Genomic DNA, 18,190 nt, shown 5'->3' with positions numbered 1-18,190 from the left:
AAAATTGTCGAAAGCCCTCAAAGTTACATACACGAATGATTCAAACAATTTAGTCTAATTTTCACAGACTAGTTAAAAGAATCTTCACGAAACACTCAAATAAAATCAACGTATACTAGTAAAATTTTGAAAAGGTAATAACATTGAAATGTCAGGTACATCTATAAAAACGAGCCACGAGGTTCTAATAATCGTATCTCCTCTTTTCAAGTTGTTCATTCTCGTTTCCAAACTGATGCACAGTGTCAGAGAGATTATTGTATAAATCTTTGAAGCCTTTGACCCTTTTTAAAATAACCTGCGTGCACTTTTTGGGGAAGTCCTTGAAGTCCTTGATTATCATTTGTTCTATAGCTACAATGATTAGAACTTCTTTACCGTTCATACATAATTTTTATTTAAGAAAGAATATCTATTATATGCCTCAATTTACTTTAATGGTTAAACATCGATGATAGAATTTTATTCCTCGAGCTAAAATATATTAATAACGTTCACATACATTATGAATTGTGTTGAAAATCTTCATCATGGGCCTGACTCGTTATTACAAGGCAAGTAGTTAACCGAGGTACGGTATTGAAAAATTGAATTGTTTTATGGCGCAGCTATTATTTTTGTTTGGTACCGAGCACAAGGAACAGGCCGAAGATCGACACAACGACGTCAAATCCAGAGAAGGGATTGTGCCCACGATTTTATCCGGAAAATGGGCTGTCACCTAAATAATACAATCTAGAGACAGTTCAGTTGCCACGCGAACGTTAACCGATGCATATTGAATCTTGATGGATCGTGACAGTGTGGGCGAAATGTTTCGCGAAAATTCTAATTTTTCTCTCGACCAGCGATCAGCTGTATCTAAAATATTATCGAAAATGGAGTGTTCGTTTTCGAGCAATCAACTACGGATTAAATCATTTCCTTTATATCGACCTGGGACAAAGTGTAAAATGCATTTTTGTGTAATCGACTGCTTTCGCCATCGTAATTTTTTACGTCTCTGGTGAGATCGTGGTATTTATACATTAAGGTGGATTATCGGGAACTTTACGAGTGTCGTAAAGCTTATTGATAGCTGTGCTCAGCATATAATGATGCATAAATATGCAATATGGAGGGATTAATAAAAATATTACGTGTTCCCACTTAGAAACAATAAAATTTTCTATAAAATCATTGTGCTCGGCGAATTTTATTAGCCACGGTTGTCAAGCGTTGAAAATAATTTCTGTGAAGCTGTAAACTCTTTCGTCTTTTTCCCCAGCATGTTTCTTGTTGCTTTTGTACTCTTCTTGAACTTTTGGTAATTAAACAAAAAACACAACCCACCGCCCTGCCTATAAGTTGAACGATAAAAGAACCATTCCTTAACGTGCAGTTAAAAGTTCAAGTTGATTGGTTCGATACTTTTCTCTTGTCGACCAACTGCGAAAAAGTTGTTTCGAGAAAATCGCGTTCAAAGTTTTCCGCCGAGCTATGTCTACATAACTACTTCGAATTATTGCCTGCAACTTCGAAGATATAATCTTCGTATGTGCCCGTTGCTATTGATTAAAATAAAAATTCCTCCTTAGAATGTGTGCAGCGTTAAAAACGTCGGGGACACCAACAGCAATGAAATTTAAAATTTTGTATACTGCCTGGACGTGTTCTGCAAGCTTTGCTACCGAAGTTAGGTCAGCAAACTACAGTTTGTTTGCGCAATACGTTTTACATCTGACCTCGATAGCATAGCTAATAAACTCGATGTTTGAAATTTACGTGCGAGCAGATTGCATTCGTCCGCGCGTTCTCATCAAAATAGTATTTTGATTGATAATTATATGTATTACTATCCGAATCGATGTACCTCCAATTATTTTCGCAATTATTTTGCTATGCGTTAACCAAGAGCTGTTCGTTAATTAAATGCAAACATTCGTTAAAGCACGAGCCAAACGAGAAACTCAATTGCACGGATAATGAAACGCGACGAAATATTCTGTCGCATGGAGGGGATTCGTCGAACATTCTAAGTAATCCAATAATTCAGTATAGCAGATACAGCCGTAGGAGAAATTGAAATTTAACTCAATCCGCGGCAGGTCTAAGTGGTAATTTCACATCGCAATGCATCGCTTAACGTTTCCGCCCTTATTTCATAGCCGGAGCTGGCCAAATTAAGTATTTCTGCTCGAGAAGAATTTATTTCGCGTCATTACCATTACGAATGCATCTATTTCACTTTAAGATCACTGTGAAATGCTTTTGCCACTCAAAGTGGCAATTTTGTTTCACATATTGCAAACACCAGCGCTCATAAAATCATCATCGTGCCCATCGTTAATTACACTTTAGCCACCGGCAGTTTCATGATAGTCCTCTTAAAATCGACGATCGACAGTTGAGAATATTTGAAAATATTGTTCAACACGATAATATTTCTATCCATAGTTCAACAAATTATTTGGATTAATACGACGTAATATATCTTTTTGAAGTTAATATTTAAAAGCAAATTGCTGAGCTATTCATAGATAGCCGTTACACATATTTAAAGAAGTTCTTTACAATTATTAAAAAACGAGATAACTTCTTATGTAGCACAAATTGTGGCATGTGGCAACTATTCGACATCATTGATTAAATATCCAATCCAATGCAAATTTAGCCAGATAACAATTTATTCAAATGAGATTTTATTCGAATAAAAATTCCTTTGGATAAGGTCCTTTGGTTCTCGGTCGCTTTCAGTTTTTTCAACCGCTGCATCGATAAGTTTGTTGTTTTCTGGCTCGATTGAACATTGATGGGTGACTAAATAATCTTTCTTCTGATGCAAAGGAAGTCATCGTGCATTCCAATGCTCATAATTACAACACAAATATGGTTAAAAAATTATGCAAAAGAAAACGGTCATCAGTTATTGGCATTATTATTCGAAAAATTTTGCAGTATCTATTCGAATCATTTATTCGAATAGAAAATTAAGAATTATTCGAATAAACAGAGAGAATAATTTGTTACGAATGATGAATAATTGTTATTCAAATGAAATATTCCACTAAAAAGAATTCGTTCGGATAATTATTTTAGATAAATACTGATTCGAAACAATTCGAATAATGCTCGACTCTGATTTCTGCAGGGGATTAGTTCTTAAAGACATTTTAAATGTATAAACTTGAGAGTCAACGACAGAAAAAGGGGTTGCCTGCTCATCACTAAATGGAGGCGAGGAAAAACTCTGTCGACGCACGTGCACAATGGAAAACAATGCAGTATAATGAACCAAAAAATTCACGAAACATTACGTTTTTGTCAGTAAGCACGTTCATTCGGCATGGGACAAAATGCACTGCGCTGTCGACCGCGAAACAAACATCGCATGTTACAGATAGTTCTTGTGAGAGGGTTGAAAAAATAATCTGAAAAATCGTCTTTTTCCCGGAATCCCGCATTGTTTCATATTTGCAGGTCATCTCTTTATTTCTATTCGCGTGGAAAACTCATGTTATTTCGGGAACGATCCTTGCGGCGTATCTGTGTAAAAACGAGGAAAAAGATTGTTTGGACTGGCGATATGCTCCATTTGATTTCTGCAGAGGGAACTACGTAAATACCTTCGGTTATTATAGGTACATGAAAAAGCCGCTGTGAACGCGGCACAATGTTTTATTTCTAATCTATTATTATAATAATTACATCCTGTAGATCACACGAATAGGATTAAATAAACAAAAAGACTGTTTTGAATACGGTAGGTGGATTGTTTTTTCATAGATCCATAAATATCGGCGGTATTTACGTGGTCTCCCCAACGCGTGAATTTTTTATTTTTCCAAACAAAGCTGTGGAACGTAATTATAATCGCCAACTCGGATCATTGGCTCATCTATAAAACGAATTCTAGGAAGAGAAATTAATTATAAAATCAGTCGTAGGAGTTTGAAGCGAACGGAAATATTCTGTGGTACTGTGTATGATTCGTTTCTGTCTTGTAGCAATTCGTAAAAGTTTTAAAATGTTTGAAAATTCCACGATGTACTGATTTCCGTTGGTCTCCGTCGAACGAAATCACCATGCAGTAGTGTCTTGTAACTTTCATGCGTTAGCTGCTATACAAATTGCCGGATTTTACAGATTTTGTAAAGAAAAATTAACTCACAAATGTAACATTTCTCAAAATACTGTGTAATAAATGAGCATAGAGTTTCCACAAAAGTAATATTGCTGAATCAACGTTGAAAATTGAACTTGAAAAGTAGTTGCTGTCGAAAATATGGTTGTGTATACATATTTCCACATAACTGATAGGTAAACCATTAAACGCACTTTTAACGAAACCTCATTTTTTGAACTGATATGCACGATATCTCAAGTTCAAGCTTTACACAGAATTCAGATTTACACAGAATCTTCAACAGACACGCCGCAATTGCATGAACTGTCGTTCATTTAGAAAATTTAGTTGACATGTGTATAGAAACCAATAATCAAAAAAGTCTTATCGTTTTTTTGGAAAATAATCAATTCTGAAAAGGCCGAAAAATCGAAATGTAGACAACAATACCCCCTGAATGCATAACCAAATTGCACGAAGCATCATAAATACATTGCAAAGGTTTGTACACATATTCTGTAAAGAAATCTGAAAAATAATAAGATGACACAAGATTATATTACGCTAGTGATTAGTCCGAACTCGAAATAAAATGAAAAGCTGCGTTAAACGTTATCGAAGTTTGTATCCTATAATTTTCGCAGTCTATTCACGAGATGTTTTTCGTTTCCCTTGTGCACGGACTTGTTGAAGAATCGAGTTTCTAGTAATTATCTTCGTGGACAATGGCGTTCGGTGATATTTAGATCTTCGAACGCTACAACATCGGTGGACAGTATTGAGATTTCGGAGTACTCCAGTGTACCACGTTTATTGAATAATTCAGTCATGTGTGCAGGACAGTGGTGCTTGCGCCGAACAATGGCTTCTTCAGTGGCCCGCCATTGTCCGTTCCCAGTTTCCAGTCTATTATCTGTTCTAAGGATCCTCAGTTTACGAGTCCGGCACAATCGGAATTTGTATCTGGCCATTTTCCGACAACTAAATATAATTTATGCGCACAACTACGTACCTCGCAGCTGAACATGAAATATTAACAGATCGTCATCATGTGTTTATACCTGACGAAAATATCAAAAAGTCAGCGAACTATGAAATTCCTTAGAACTTAAGTTCGAAGTTTATCACGAATACATTCCGTTATTACGAGTATAATAGAGAAAGTATACTACAATAGTTACTACAAGAGTATGTAGATTCGTTTATCACAAGTTGTTGCCTTGAAAAAATGGTCATTTTTATACTATGTCGAGAGTTATTGTGTAATAGTTATTTTATCTTTGTGTTCGTAGATTTCAAACGTTCTAGAAGATTTTTAAATAAGAATAAAGTAGGAAGAGAAAGAGTAAAAGTTAAAAAATTGAGTTATATTTTGCAGCACCGTAACGTAGATTGTTTCAAAGTCGAGTTAAACAACTAATAGGATAAGTAGGAAGGACTTTAGTTGATTGTTCTACAAGAATTTAACATACACAAATGTTCACCGAGTTGCCACGAATTAACATGGTAGAATAAAGGATTGGTTAGCCAATGGAAGAAAGGATTACGAGAAGGATTTGTGCATAATTAAACCTTATTATTCGCTTCCTACGCGAGCAAGCTTAATGAAACTACATTTGTCTTATTCGGTACGTGGAGTTCACATGTCCTGAATTGCTAATCAATAATGTATTGTTTAGTCCTTGGACGAGCGATCTGAATTACACCAGAACAGATCTGATTTATTTGGGATCATATTGTGACATTGTCATTGTCCTAAAATCTGCAGTTATTTTACTTATAAATAAACTAGGTATTCGTTATAAGAATAAGAAATTTTAATTAAAATTTCAAAGAACTTATTTTGACTAAATTATATTAGACTTATCGAAATTATTAAGAAAGAAAGAAATCTAATCAATTTCTGTTACAGGATATTAAAGCAAATTATTTTGAACAAATAAAATTGTAAATGTTAGAACAATTTAAGAAAAATGTTCCCATGTATGAAAAACAAAACAAATTTGTAGGTAAAAGTTAACGAAAAAATATGTCACTGTTCTTTAGTACATTTATAATTCAGCGGAGAAAATGGGAACGTCTAACAAATATATGATGAAGTCACTTTACGCTGTGCTAGTATGTTTCTAAAAATATTGCACTAGAAGATTCTTTCATGCAACTTTTTATGCTCAAATTCCGGAAACATGAGAATGTAACGTGTTTTACATAAGCTCAGCGTGTGGAAGAACGGAAGTAAGTGTCGCAATGTTATATAACAGGCAATATAAGATGTGACAAAGAAGATCGCAACGCATGTTTCATAGACACGAGAAAATGGATACTGTTGAAATTCCATACTCCGCTGTACAGTTCTTTTATGGTTCTTAAAGTCTGCAGTTTCATTTGAGAACTTTATTTTCATATAGTACATAATTTCATTCAATTTCTCATTATGTATTTTACAATGGATTTTACGTATATTTACATATACTTCGACAAAACTAAAATTCAATTTTGTTCTCTTCTTCAATGCTTTGAGAATAATGTTGTGTTTCACAAATAAAGATATTTATACACTATAAATAAGGTTGTACAATCCACACATTACTTAATATAAATATTTTTGGTACACATAATGAAATCGTTGCCATATGAAATATGATTCAATATGTAATGAATTTTTGGGTTTTCGATATTCAATATATTCTATAACTTTAATTCTGAGGATATTTTCGTCGGCTCTTGCGACAGCAAAATATGATTCTAACATTTGTTAGAAATGTTAATATATGTAAGGTACAAATATGCATACAGAATGAGAATTAAGCATGGTGAACTGGCGCAAGTTGCATCTCCTAATTTGTGAGATCCGTTATTTACGTCGTGCTCTAATTACTCGCGATTTTCCAGGCAGGCCTAGACGGGCTTATCCGGCAGTTACATAGCGCGAAAAGGTGAAGGGTCATCGTTCTCTGTCAAAGGATCCTAGAAATTTAATTAATCTGAGCCGATGGGAATGAGATATACACGTCGTATTCACTCGAACACATTACAGTTTGCCGCAGCAATCCTCTGAAATTCGCGTTCCGTAGCAGAGAAATTTATAAGGAAGAATTGAAAATCGATATATCGGCCATATGGATTTTCTCGAGTTGAAATTGGGAAACGGATTAAGTTATTCTCATTGTTTTATTAAAAATCTTTGGAAAGAGGTCCAAGCTTATTTTATGTCACTTTTCCTGGAAATGTTAGTTATGATGACACAAAATCTTTTGATGACAATTATATAGTAGTATCAATTTCAATATTCTATTAAAACAAAGTTATTAGTCTTAAAGTAGAATATTAAATTTCTTATAAAAACAAGGTGTGCGGCGATTTCGTTTGTATTTTAGTATTACCTTGTAAAATCAGAATCATTAAATTCTTCAATTTATTTGCGCGGTGAAAACATTTTATTATGTAAGGAGATGATATTTATAGCGATGTTTCATTGATCCATTACAATTTATAGTATCTTGATAGCTCCACGTGATATTCATTTTAATAATGCCAGATATTTTCTATTTCTATTTTCTACTCCTTTCCATTTCAATGCAACCTACATGAATAAAATATTTTGACGTGGGGTAAGTATGTCAATAACTGCCCCCCCCCCCCTTGGTTACTGTGCCATCATAATAATTTTACTTATATTTAAGAACAACACTATTAAATTAAAGACATTGAAATTTTTAAATAAAATTTGATCTGTAATTTTCTGTTAAAAGACTTAAGAAACACATTGTAAATAAAGATGAAAAAATAAAAAAAAATAATGCTTATCAAAACAAAAAAATAAGCTATTATGTGGAATTCGTAATACAACCGAGCAGAGGTGATTCTACGTGAACAAATTTGGTATAACATTTTTTGATCCGGGCTTCGTTTTCGAGAAAATCGACATTAAAGTTTCTTTATCGGTTTGTACAACGAATTTCGGCCAACTCTGTATTTCGTTCAACTACAGGAATAATAACGTATGATCCGATGCGAGTTCGATGTTACCAGCAGCGTTAAAACAAGTTACCGAATGAATGGGGTTTCTACAGCTGATGCATAACAGTCGGCGAGCTGCTCAAACTGTACCCGATGCAGACATAGACAGCAAGAACCGCAGCGAACGTGGCCAAAGTAAAGACAGCCGTGCTGAATCCTGTGAGAATGGAATTGAAACTAAATTCCGATCCCATGGCATCTATTTCGGTTAATTGGGCGGGGCCTGGTTTGTACACGTTGCCCCTATTATTTTAGATGTGTTTATTCGCAGAAAATTGGTTTCAGCTGAGCTTAACGCAACATCTGCTTTCTGTTTGAATTATCAACATGTAAGTTATTAAGAGACGCATATGACACCTTGGAGCACGAAAATTACTTCCAGTTTCCCTTGGTATTAACAAGATTTCAAAAATACTTCTGGTATGAAAAATGTTTAACAAATTTTAAATCTTTAATAACGGAGCGAGTTGATAAATTATTAAAGTGGAGCAACGAAAGCTGACTTTTATGGCTAAGTCAACTACTATTTCGAAGATATTTATTCGCCCAAAGGCATGCGAAAATGGTAAACAAGAAGAAAACTTCCTTTTAAAGTTAATTTCCTTAGAATGAGATTTTAAGAAATCGTTTTTGTAGTGATTTACGAGATATGTATACATTTTGCATGGCCTCGTAAAAGAATTGAAAACTAAGCGACTTTTTCAAATATCTGAAAATGGTCAATGTTTTCTGAAGTTGTGCAAGCAGAAATTTTATTGCGGTATCAATCGTGTACTTAAAGTATCAATGAAGCAATACAGATTCAATATAATTGACTGAGAAGCTTCATGTAAATTCAAATTTCCATGAGCTGATTATTTTATCCGATAATTACGAGTAAATTTACTAATTTTCACGGCAATATCGATGCATAGTTTGATTTGAATTTTTGTGAAGAAATGGAAATTTTCTCACTTTCTTTAGCTTCTTCATCCATACAAAATAGAATTGAGGATGGGCATGTAGCTTGGCATTCAGGATCTTCCGTTTCACTTTCAGCTTTACCAGACGTATCTATGCGAAATTAAAAAATATTCATCTACAAGATTTCTCTCTCATTACGCTTGTGCATCGCTTTTTGACTATCGAAACAGATCTTTTGAGAATTAAAATATTCTTTTGTTCTTTTACTTCTATCTATATTTCAAAGGTTTCATATTGATTCAAAGAAAACGACTTCTATTGGAAATATACAATGTTTTACTTTCACTAGAAACTTTCATCTTTCACTTTTGTAAAGGTAGCAAAAATAAAGTGTAAAAGATTTTTCTGCTTTAAATGAAAGTCTTTGGAAAATTGATGAATATCTTGCGTTTGTTTCTGTAAGAATTTGTTATAATTATTATAATATAAAAAATTTTCCTCCCTAATATAAAATTTTTTCTAAAAAAAATTTCAGAAAAAATTTAGAACTTCAATAAACGAGAATAGATTGTTGAGATATTAAATGTATCTTGCGATGTGCTCGTGAGATTATAAAAGAAACGATAAGGAAATGGAAAATCGCTTACACAAATTTAAGTCATTTCGCAGCGAGCAGTGCCAAACTATTTCACAAGCAAGCGCAAGAAAACAACTCCGGAGTATTTCCGAACCTACTGTAGACCTTTATTACTTCACCTGTTTGGCTAGTTTCGTTCGCCATTTTCCACGGAGAGTACGAGCTGGCAAACCGTCAAAGTTAGCAGTTCGAAAGCGTTCCAAGAGTGTCGATCGACCTTCTACGGGGCAACTTAATTTAATTTTGATCCTCCTAACGTTATCGCGGCGAAATTGTCAACAAAAAAAGTCAAAGGCACCTCAGAGCTATCGGGGGGAGGACAACTTCCCAGCGTCTCCTCTTTTGCCGCGGTCGTCGAGACGGGAATCAGCAGTTCCGTCGGTTCTCAGTTATCGGAGTAGACGGCAAATTTACCCGGGATCTCTTTCTCCTTCTTCTTTAAGCTGTCGTTAAGCGCGAAAGGTTTTTCCTATTTCTTGCCATTTTCGTTCCGTTCCGTTTCGTTCAGTTCAGTTTCGTTTCGTTCCGCGGAGAGAAGTCTCCCTCCCCTGAATGTTCGCGGCGACGACGAATTAATCTGCCTCCGGTGATTACGCAGTTAGACGACGTTTTCCAAGACTAGTGCATTTCCCCGGGGAGATTTTCCGCTCGAACGATGCAAATTTATGATAAACACGTTGTGTCTCTAATGGGGCCAGATGTGGAAAATCGTGTAATTTGTTTCGCCGGGAAAGAAACGTTTTAGCTGAAACTAATGGGGAAAATATGCTTCAAACTTTCATGGCTATCTTATTGCAAAAGTCATTTGTACCTGATATTTCGTGAAAATTCTTTTTGCGAAATTCCAAATTCTTTGTAAATCCAAGAAAAAGAAGAGAAAAATTAATCACACTATTGAAATAAGCTGCTCTTTTTTTGCACTTTGACATTCGCCCTAATCTTTTTTCAGTAGTTGAGTAAAACATCACAATTTTACGCGAAATTAATAATACTTATTACTAGACCGCGAATTTTTTTGTGAAATAAAACTTGTCTAAGTTGATTATTAGAAACGCAAGTCAGAGGAAAATGTCTTTCCTCTTCTAATAATTTTAATAAGTTGCACATAATATAAAAATATTCTCAAACTCTTTCCATGTCTTTACAATTTTATTTTTCATCTAGTCATGTTTGCCAAAAATGTATAAAATCAAATAAGTTTGTGGGAGCTACAACTTAATTGTACACCAAGTATTTTTATTATTATTGTGTTTCAACATTCCTAGTACAAATGAAAGGAACAATGAATATTACCAATAATATAATTACTATCAAGAAGTGTATCATCATTCGAAATGTTAATATGGATATCTAGTATTTCGTTAAGTGATATCTCACGTTGGAAACAGGAGAATGAACTTTGTATTTGAATTTCTCGAGAATGTATTTGTCAGATGTCTTCAAATATCGATTCAGATTCTCCAGATTCTCAGTTTAAATTGATTGCCACGTTGGGTGAACTTCCATTCCAAATATAAATTTAATTTGACGAAAATATGATTATGATAGCTCTGACGTAAACTAAGATTTATGGCATAGTTAACGGGGAAGCTTCAACCAGGACTGATTACGAATAAAATTTCAAATACGCATTTCGGAGCATTACTTTCAAGTACGTTAGCACTTTTCTTCGCGAATATTTTCATTCCAGCACTATTTTTATTAAAGGAGTCAAAGGACACTTTTGAAAATTTTAATTTGTTACTATTTATACCAATAGGATTGAAACACACCTTTTACAATTTGACATTATTCCTATCAAAGAGGTCAGAGAACAGCTTTTCAAATCATAATCTAAAATTAATTTCGAAGTTTAATCACTTTTTTCAATTCATTTTCCAAACGCATTCTATAATGATAAAGAAATTAATTTCGTTCAAATAGTTAAATACAAAGTTCGGTAAAAATAGCTTCTAGAAATGAATGACAAGACTTTTAATGAAACGAAATTGTGAAATTGATTTTGACAGACGTATTATATCTTTGAAGTATGCAACATCGATATTTTCCTAGTTTCATACATAGAAAAATCAATTAAGGTTATCAAAAAATAACAAAATTGGATATCTTGGATTTTGTGTCCGCGCGAAATAAAAATGTTTAGAACGCAATAAATACTTTCTCAAGGCATATCGATCATTTTAATTACCTTCTTGAATGATTGCAATTATGCTGCAACTGAATCTTCTTCATTAACTGTTTCAGTGTCCAACAGATTTTAGTTTAGTTTGTAACAGATGAAGTAGTACTTTTGCTAATTTGACTGATTCCACTAATTTGTTGTTGATCAGTGTTGTCAGCTTTGGGATTAGTAACGTTACTAGAATCGGCACCTTGAATGGAATCGGCACCTTGAATGGAATCGGCGCCTTGAATAGAATCGAAATCCTTAATGGAATCGTCAGCCTTTTGCGATGAACTGGTCTCTGTTACTGCGGCTTCTTTCAGTTCTCCGTTCTTCGACTCGTTTTCACGCTTCTCTAAGTTCGAATTCACACGTTTACATTACTGTTTCTGCTCTTCCATTCTATTTTGAAATTGTATTTCTCGAATGCAATATTCGCTCTATACAAGTTATATTTAGATAGAACATACACAATCGTGGAGCCGATTAATTTTTAGGTGTTCAATTTGTAGGTCGAAAATCCATATGTAGCACGTGAGAACGCCGGTAGCGAATTGTGTAAAAATGGATTCACGCTTACACGTTGTTCGAAAATGGTGAGAGCATGTTGAGAATGGTTGTTTTGCATTTTCATTCCACCATTCGGGTTGTATTTATAATCTCATATTTTGAACAAATATGTTAAATCATAAAACAGTCGTAAATAAATACATTAGTGTAGTTTAATTTAACCCTTTGTGCACGTGGTTAATGCATCTCAGGGGACATAACAAAATTGCTGGTATTTACGGTACTTAATTTCATACATTAATTGTTTTTCATTGATTTAACTAAAGATGAATTCAGTGTGTGGACATAGAAAACAATAAACTACTGAAGTTTAAAAACAATTCTTCAGAAGCAAAATTACAAATCGATAATTTCAACATGCCGTTTTGCAATATGTGGTATGAAATTATTGTATGTTAGAGCTAACCTCTTTGTTGACCTTCTTCCTGAAGCATTCTCGCTCTCAAATACGCGAGTCTTCGACAGTTATTCTCTCTCGTGCAACCAATGATAGGCATTTTTCAAAGTTCCTGTACGATAATATATATTCTGTTAAAAAGATAGCGTCAAATTTTTTAATAACTTTAATCTCCTAATATTGCAAACAATCATTACGGTGTAAAATTTTTAATTTTCTTAATGCAACGCGTTCGCGTTTTAATGTTTACGTGAATGGGCCCGTTCTATTTGCGAGAAGTCTCTTTTTATAGTTAAAAAGGGTCAATTAAACATCGCAGAAGTACGCGAAAGTTTCTAAAATTCACAGTAGGGTTATACCACAAACCTACTTTTGGAAAGCAAAAGTAAAAGGCGAAGTCTTTGTTTCAACTCGATGTAAGATTATCTTCGTGACCCAGAAGCGCTTCTTTTAAGGAAGATTAACGAGTCTCCCTTTTTAACACTAGTTATTGCATTCTAGCGACCTGGAACCGTTTTCTTTCTGCTTCTTCGGTGTCGTTCGTGCTAATTTGTCACCGTATTTGCAACGTTTCTCGCAGCCAGGAAGTCGAGAATTCTTAAATGTCTGACGAAAACACAAAATCATATTTAACAAATTTGGTTTGTCATCGTTTGATCATCTTTCGACGTAGTATCTGTATATCTTCTCAGATATATTCGTTAATCTTTAATTGCCCATTTAGTTGAAACGTGTGATAAATAAAGCATTTATTCCTTTATCTTTATTTATTATATGGATTCCCAAAATTTCAAGGTTATCGTAGTTTCTTTTAAGGAAGGTGTTATATTTTCGTTAGTACATATAATGTTGTAGCTAATAAAAAGAAAAATTCAACTGTACGTAATATGTCGATCTTCGAAAAAGTCACGAAAAAATGCAACATTTATTTCATATGAACGAGTTGAAATTTCAGAAAATATGATCTTGAGACGAAAATCATCTGGATCTTAATAATTACTGAAGGAAATATTTTCTCCTCTCGTTAAAAACAACAGAGGCGTTTTAGATTCCATTGTTAAGTGACACAACATTTACATAATTTTACGCTTTTAGCGTAAACGGCTAGAAATCGATAAGGGCAAAGATCTCTTCCGGAAAAAGAGACACGCTATACTACGTTGGCCACAGTAGCTGCCTGCTTCACCATCCACAATCGCTTTAGACTAATGACATTTGACTGTTCGTAGTGTAGTGGACAACTGCTGACTAGCGGTGTATCACAAGCCTCCACTTTAAAAAAAGGTGTAAAGGAAAAGCTAGCCATGACTTCGATCAATACCGTTGGTTTGTTCTAGTTTTACAAAAATGAGGTTTTATCGAGAATTGGTCGTATAAAATAGTGCTGATTAATCTGCGATCGATATAACGACAAAATACAAATAAATAACGTCAATTTTAATACCATTTAAAAATTCTATTGAATCGTGCAGAAACATTTACGTTACTCTTTGTGAGTATTCTAAAGCAAATAACTATCGAATGATCAAGTGATTTATGGTATTCCTCAATGTCTTTTTTAAAATAATGGCTTATTAATTTCTTCAACTTATTTTGACGCTAGTGAGAAATGGCATTGTCTTGTGGATAAATGAATTGTAAGGATTCTTAAATAATTCAACAATATTATATGTCGAGACCATCGTAACGTGATTTTCTATACCTTTAGTTTGGTAGATGTTGACGTAAGTTTATTTAATACTAAAACAATCAGATTTGTTAAAATAATGTGTTTACAATTATTAGGATCGCACAAATGCATCTGTGAGAATTGTTATGAATAGATTGATGCTTTATGAATTCATTGCGAATGTGTGTACGTAGAATTAAATGTAGAAAAACGCTACACATTTTTCTACTTCTACGAGGAAATCCTGGTAAGAAATCCTTGTATCAATAATACAAGGATGAATGAAACACAATCTTGCGTATTCGCAATGCAATGTAAACCCAGACATTTTTAAAAAGATTCACGGAGTGTCAGAGTCGGAGCAGTCCAGGAAAAGATAAGTGAAAAGTTTTCCGCGAAGATTTTCATATCCCGGACACTTTCGCGATCCAAGGATTAAATATGTGCTTTCCGAGATACGTGGTCGTCTAGAATTTCCTAGTTACACAGTTTTGCTTTCACTATTGGATTCCATGCCACGAGCATCATAGAAAAAGTGTCGGAGCTGGTGGCAGGCTTGTGCTCCACGCGATGCCGATGACTCGGGAAGATTTCGGGCTCGGGAAATTCCTCTCTTGGCAATTTACGGAACTTTCGGAATTATTTAATGCTCATCGGCGCTGGGAACTTGTTAATAGAGCCGGTATTTATTGAATTACCTCGAGTATCGAGCGCCGCCTCGAATATTCCATGCACCACGGTACGTTCGCACCAAACATTTCGTACTTTACTTGAAACCGACTTCGGTACCATAATCGAAATACTTCCGCGAAAATACCTTAGATTTTTCGAGACCGGAAAAGACAGGATCTTGGTTAATACAGAATATCTGAACCTCAACGTTGAATTGTACTGAGCTTAGAAGAAGAATGAAATTTTAAAGTCAGTCTTTCCGACGGCAGATTGACTTAGTTCCAAGTCGTTTAATTTTTAATAGAGCAGAGGTAGAGTATGAGTATTGATAATATGAAGGTAGAGTATAAATAACTATGAGAGAAATACAAAACAGTTACAATTAAAAGAACATAATTATCTGTTCAGAAAGCAAGTAAACATTTGTTTATTCTGGTTTGTTGCAATGGAAGCAGTGTATTCTTATTTTGTATAAGAAAGAATGAATTTGTGTACGATATTTGTTCTAGAACAAAAAATTGTATTCATTTTCTATTTCTTAAAAATGATTTTCGTTAGATGGTTATATTAGCCTCACTTTTTAAAAGCTCAAAAAATTATTTATTCTCATAATACACATTAAATTTCATTGAATTATTTTTCTTTTACTTTCACTTTTTATTGCAGGCAATTTTATTAGTTTATATCGCAAAACATACGCAAAGGTTACGAATTAGCTTTTATGAAACCAAATGTAAAAAGTTTGAGTTTCGCGTTTTATAGAAATTTTCGAGATAAAGTATGCATTGCGCAAAGAATTTCATTTGTGAATGGAACAGCACCGAGATATTTGCATGTCGAATGGGGAACATTGGCACCGAGAAAGGAATGTTATAGGTTCTGGCAGAGTAATGAAAGAGCTCTATGAATATTACGCGATCTTGAATCGTACAGCCAAAGAGGTCAATGTTCACTATTTTCTTCCTTCAATTAAGCACTGCTTTTACCGTTTTGTGTTAGCAATTAGCGCATATTGTTCAATCGCCCGAAACCACATCTAGAAATCCTGTATCGTTCGTGCAGGTTTTTTATTTGATTTCGCTAAAGTTATGTGCTATGCACTATTTCAAAATTATACTCAGCTACCACTATGCTCTTTTCATTGTCCTGTTTTCATTGTCAAATTATTTTCTTATTTTGTTGTGTATTCATTTTTCACGTACACGTACAAATAGATGTTCAAATCCAAAAATCTCGAGGTACCTAATCATTTTGTCCTCTCTAGTGTATGTCCTTTTCCCTTCAATTTAGACTCTCGACAACCACGAAAAATATACATACATATCTCTTTACGGTAAAATAAAATGATAATTGCTACGCACAACTAATGTTGGGTCGTCCTGTATGTCCGAAGAAACGCAGTCTGGGACGCAATCGAACGGATCTGGCAAGGCTTTGTCCTGTGACTTTCCTGGCTTTAGATTCTGATCAGAAATAGATCTAGAAACCAATTCAGTACTGTGTTTTTCCTGTTCTGCCATTTGGAGAACGCAACACGTCTCGATGTCACTAGCTTTTACTCGTGAAGGATTTGCATGATCTCCTTCATTTGAAGTGATCTGTGTGCTCGCAAGAGAAGAACGAAAACTATCCTCGGTACAGTGTCTTCTCGCATATGGACTCTGTCATTTCGTCATGCCAAAAGTTGATCAGACATTTCATCTAGCAATGAATTAAATTCGATTTTTGAAAAATAACGACGTTCTCGAGATGTACAGCTACATTAAAACATATTAAGAAAGATCGTCACGTTTGACGTACAAAATGAAATCACTATTAGAATTATTCGTTATTAATATCGTTACAAAATACGATTTATTCCTGTTTAAAATCAATGTCCTTTTCATTTAAGGTATAAAATATTTTTCATAAAACAGTGCATTTAGTGCCATAGTTAAGTTGCATCGATATTTGAATTATCAAATTTTGTATTTACATTGTAATTGACAGATGTGTACACTTACTTTCAATTAGGATTGAAATAATTTCGATGGATCGGAAGAAAATCACCAAGAATTTAGCTCCGAATCACGAGTTTTGTCAATTTTAATCAGCCGAAATGGTACTATATTTGTTGCAAATTCTTAATCTGACATTTTGTTTACATCGTCACGTTTGGCAACGCGATAATCTTTTGTTAAATATACATTATAAGGGTCGATTCACATCCACGTGCCAGGCTCGGGCCGTGCTCCAATCATTCTTACATTTGATTAGATTGGAGTGTTCACACTACGCGTGTCGTGCTCGCAGTGTGCCAGGCCGGCCCGGCACCGTTCAAGCTTGCAGGTAGGCCCGCACCAGGTTTGCTTCGCTCGTAATCAAAACAAAGCGAGACAGAACTACGGAACTGGTAATATGTGGACAGAGTGCGCAATCTTTCGTTTTAGGGTCGATGCACATTTACGTGCCAGTTTTTATTTTATTTCATTCCAAGTAATAGTAAAATTAGAAAAAGGCATTTTAGTCATCGTCTAATAGACCAGTCCATCCATCATCTAAAAAAATTTAAGTCACTTACGCTTAATTTTGTGAGTAACTGTATGGGATAAAGTTACAAAAAATGATTTGAGAATATACCGAAGGCAAATAGAAAAGCTTGTAATAAAACTAAATTGTACTATCCTAAAAAATTTTAGGATAGGAGCCTTTTTCTTCGTATTGGGTTATATTGAAACCACCAACAATTATTTTACCGACAATATTTTCATCGAAACGATAAATGTCAGCGAAATGCGGTGTCGTTGAAATCGTGTCGATGAAAACATTGTCCGTGAAGTAATTATTGGTTACTTCAAGGTAACTCCTAGAGACTATCTGAATGTGCAGTACTTCTATTGATAAATTCAGTTGTTATGAACTACGTACTATGTATATGGTGCTCGGAAGAAGCCAGTCATTTCGGTAAAGGGGCAAGGGAGAAAAAGAGAGGGAGAACGAGAGAGGAAGAGAGAGAGAGAGAGAGAAAGAGAGAGAGAAAGTACAGCTACACGCGCTTGATGTGCTCCTAGCCG

The 18,190-nt window shown here is 34.5% G+C and overlaps 2 protein-coding genes across 17 annotated transcripts in view; both read right to left on the bottom strand.

Moving 5' to 3' along the window:
• Positions 1-18,190, bottom strand: part of LOC143259765 (cyclic nucleotide-gated channel alpha-3) — a 224,729-nt gene that overhangs the window by 67,396 nt on the left and 139,143 nt on the right. The window lies entirely within an intron of this gene.
• On the bottom strand, positions 6,485-17,284 carry LOC143259649 (uncharacterized). 10 transcript variants are annotated; one of them, XM_076522889.1, is made up of 13 exons: positions 17,141-17,284; positions 16,499-16,838; positions 13,167-13,402; positions 12,806-12,908; positions 12,038-12,184; positions 11,854-11,900; positions 9,964-10,416; positions 9,785-9,885; positions 9,080-9,178; positions 8,157-8,282; positions 7,489-7,688; positions 7,141-7,326; positions 6,485-7,089 (listed from the first exon to the last, which is right to left on the bottom strand). In XM_076522889.1, the coding sequence occupies exons 2-3, from the start codon at positions 16,655-16,657 to the stop codon at positions 13,280-13,282; spliced, it is 282 nt and encodes a 93-aa protein (XP_076379004.1). In that variant the 5' UTR covers positions 16,658-16,838; positions 17,141-17,284; the 3' UTR covers positions 6,485-7,089; positions 7,141-7,326; positions 7,489-7,688; positions 8,157-8,282; positions 9,080-9,178; positions 9,785-9,885; positions 9,964-10,416; positions 11,854-11,900; positions 12,038-12,184; positions 12,806-12,908; positions 13,167-13,279. The 10 variants fall into 8 exon arrangements, with proteins under 10 accessions (XP_076379004.1, XP_076379005.1, XP_076379001.1 ...); XM_076522888.1 differs by having other exon boundaries at positions 11,854-12,184; XM_076522886.1 differs by lacking the exon at positions 11,854-11,900 and having other exon boundaries at positions 13,163-13,402.

Source organism: Megalopta genalis, chromosome 6 (assembly GCF_051020955.1).
Source record: "Megalopta genalis isolate 19385.01 chromosome 6, iyMegGena1_principal, whole genome shotgun sequence".
NCBI classification, from domain to species: Eukaryota; Metazoa; Arthropoda; class Insecta; order Hymenoptera; family Halictidae; genus Megalopta; species Megalopta genalis.
This window is presented reverse-complemented; position numbering and strand designations above follow the sequence as displayed.

Bases quoted from the DNA above. Each gene is read 5' to 3' on its own strand.
- LOC143259649 (XM_076522886.1), bottom strand. From the start codon at position 12,896: ATGCCTATCATTGGTTGCACGAGAGAGAATAACTGTCGAAGACTCGCG. The intron at 12,185-12,805 runs GTTAGCTCTAAC...ATTCGAACTTAG, and splicing joins GGAAGAAGGTCAACAAAGAG to AGAAGCGTGAAAACGAGTCG. The intron at 10,417-12,037 runs GTGCCGATTCTA...TTTCCCCATTAG, and splicing joins AGGTGCCGATTCCATTCAAG to TTTCAGCTAAAACGTTTCTT.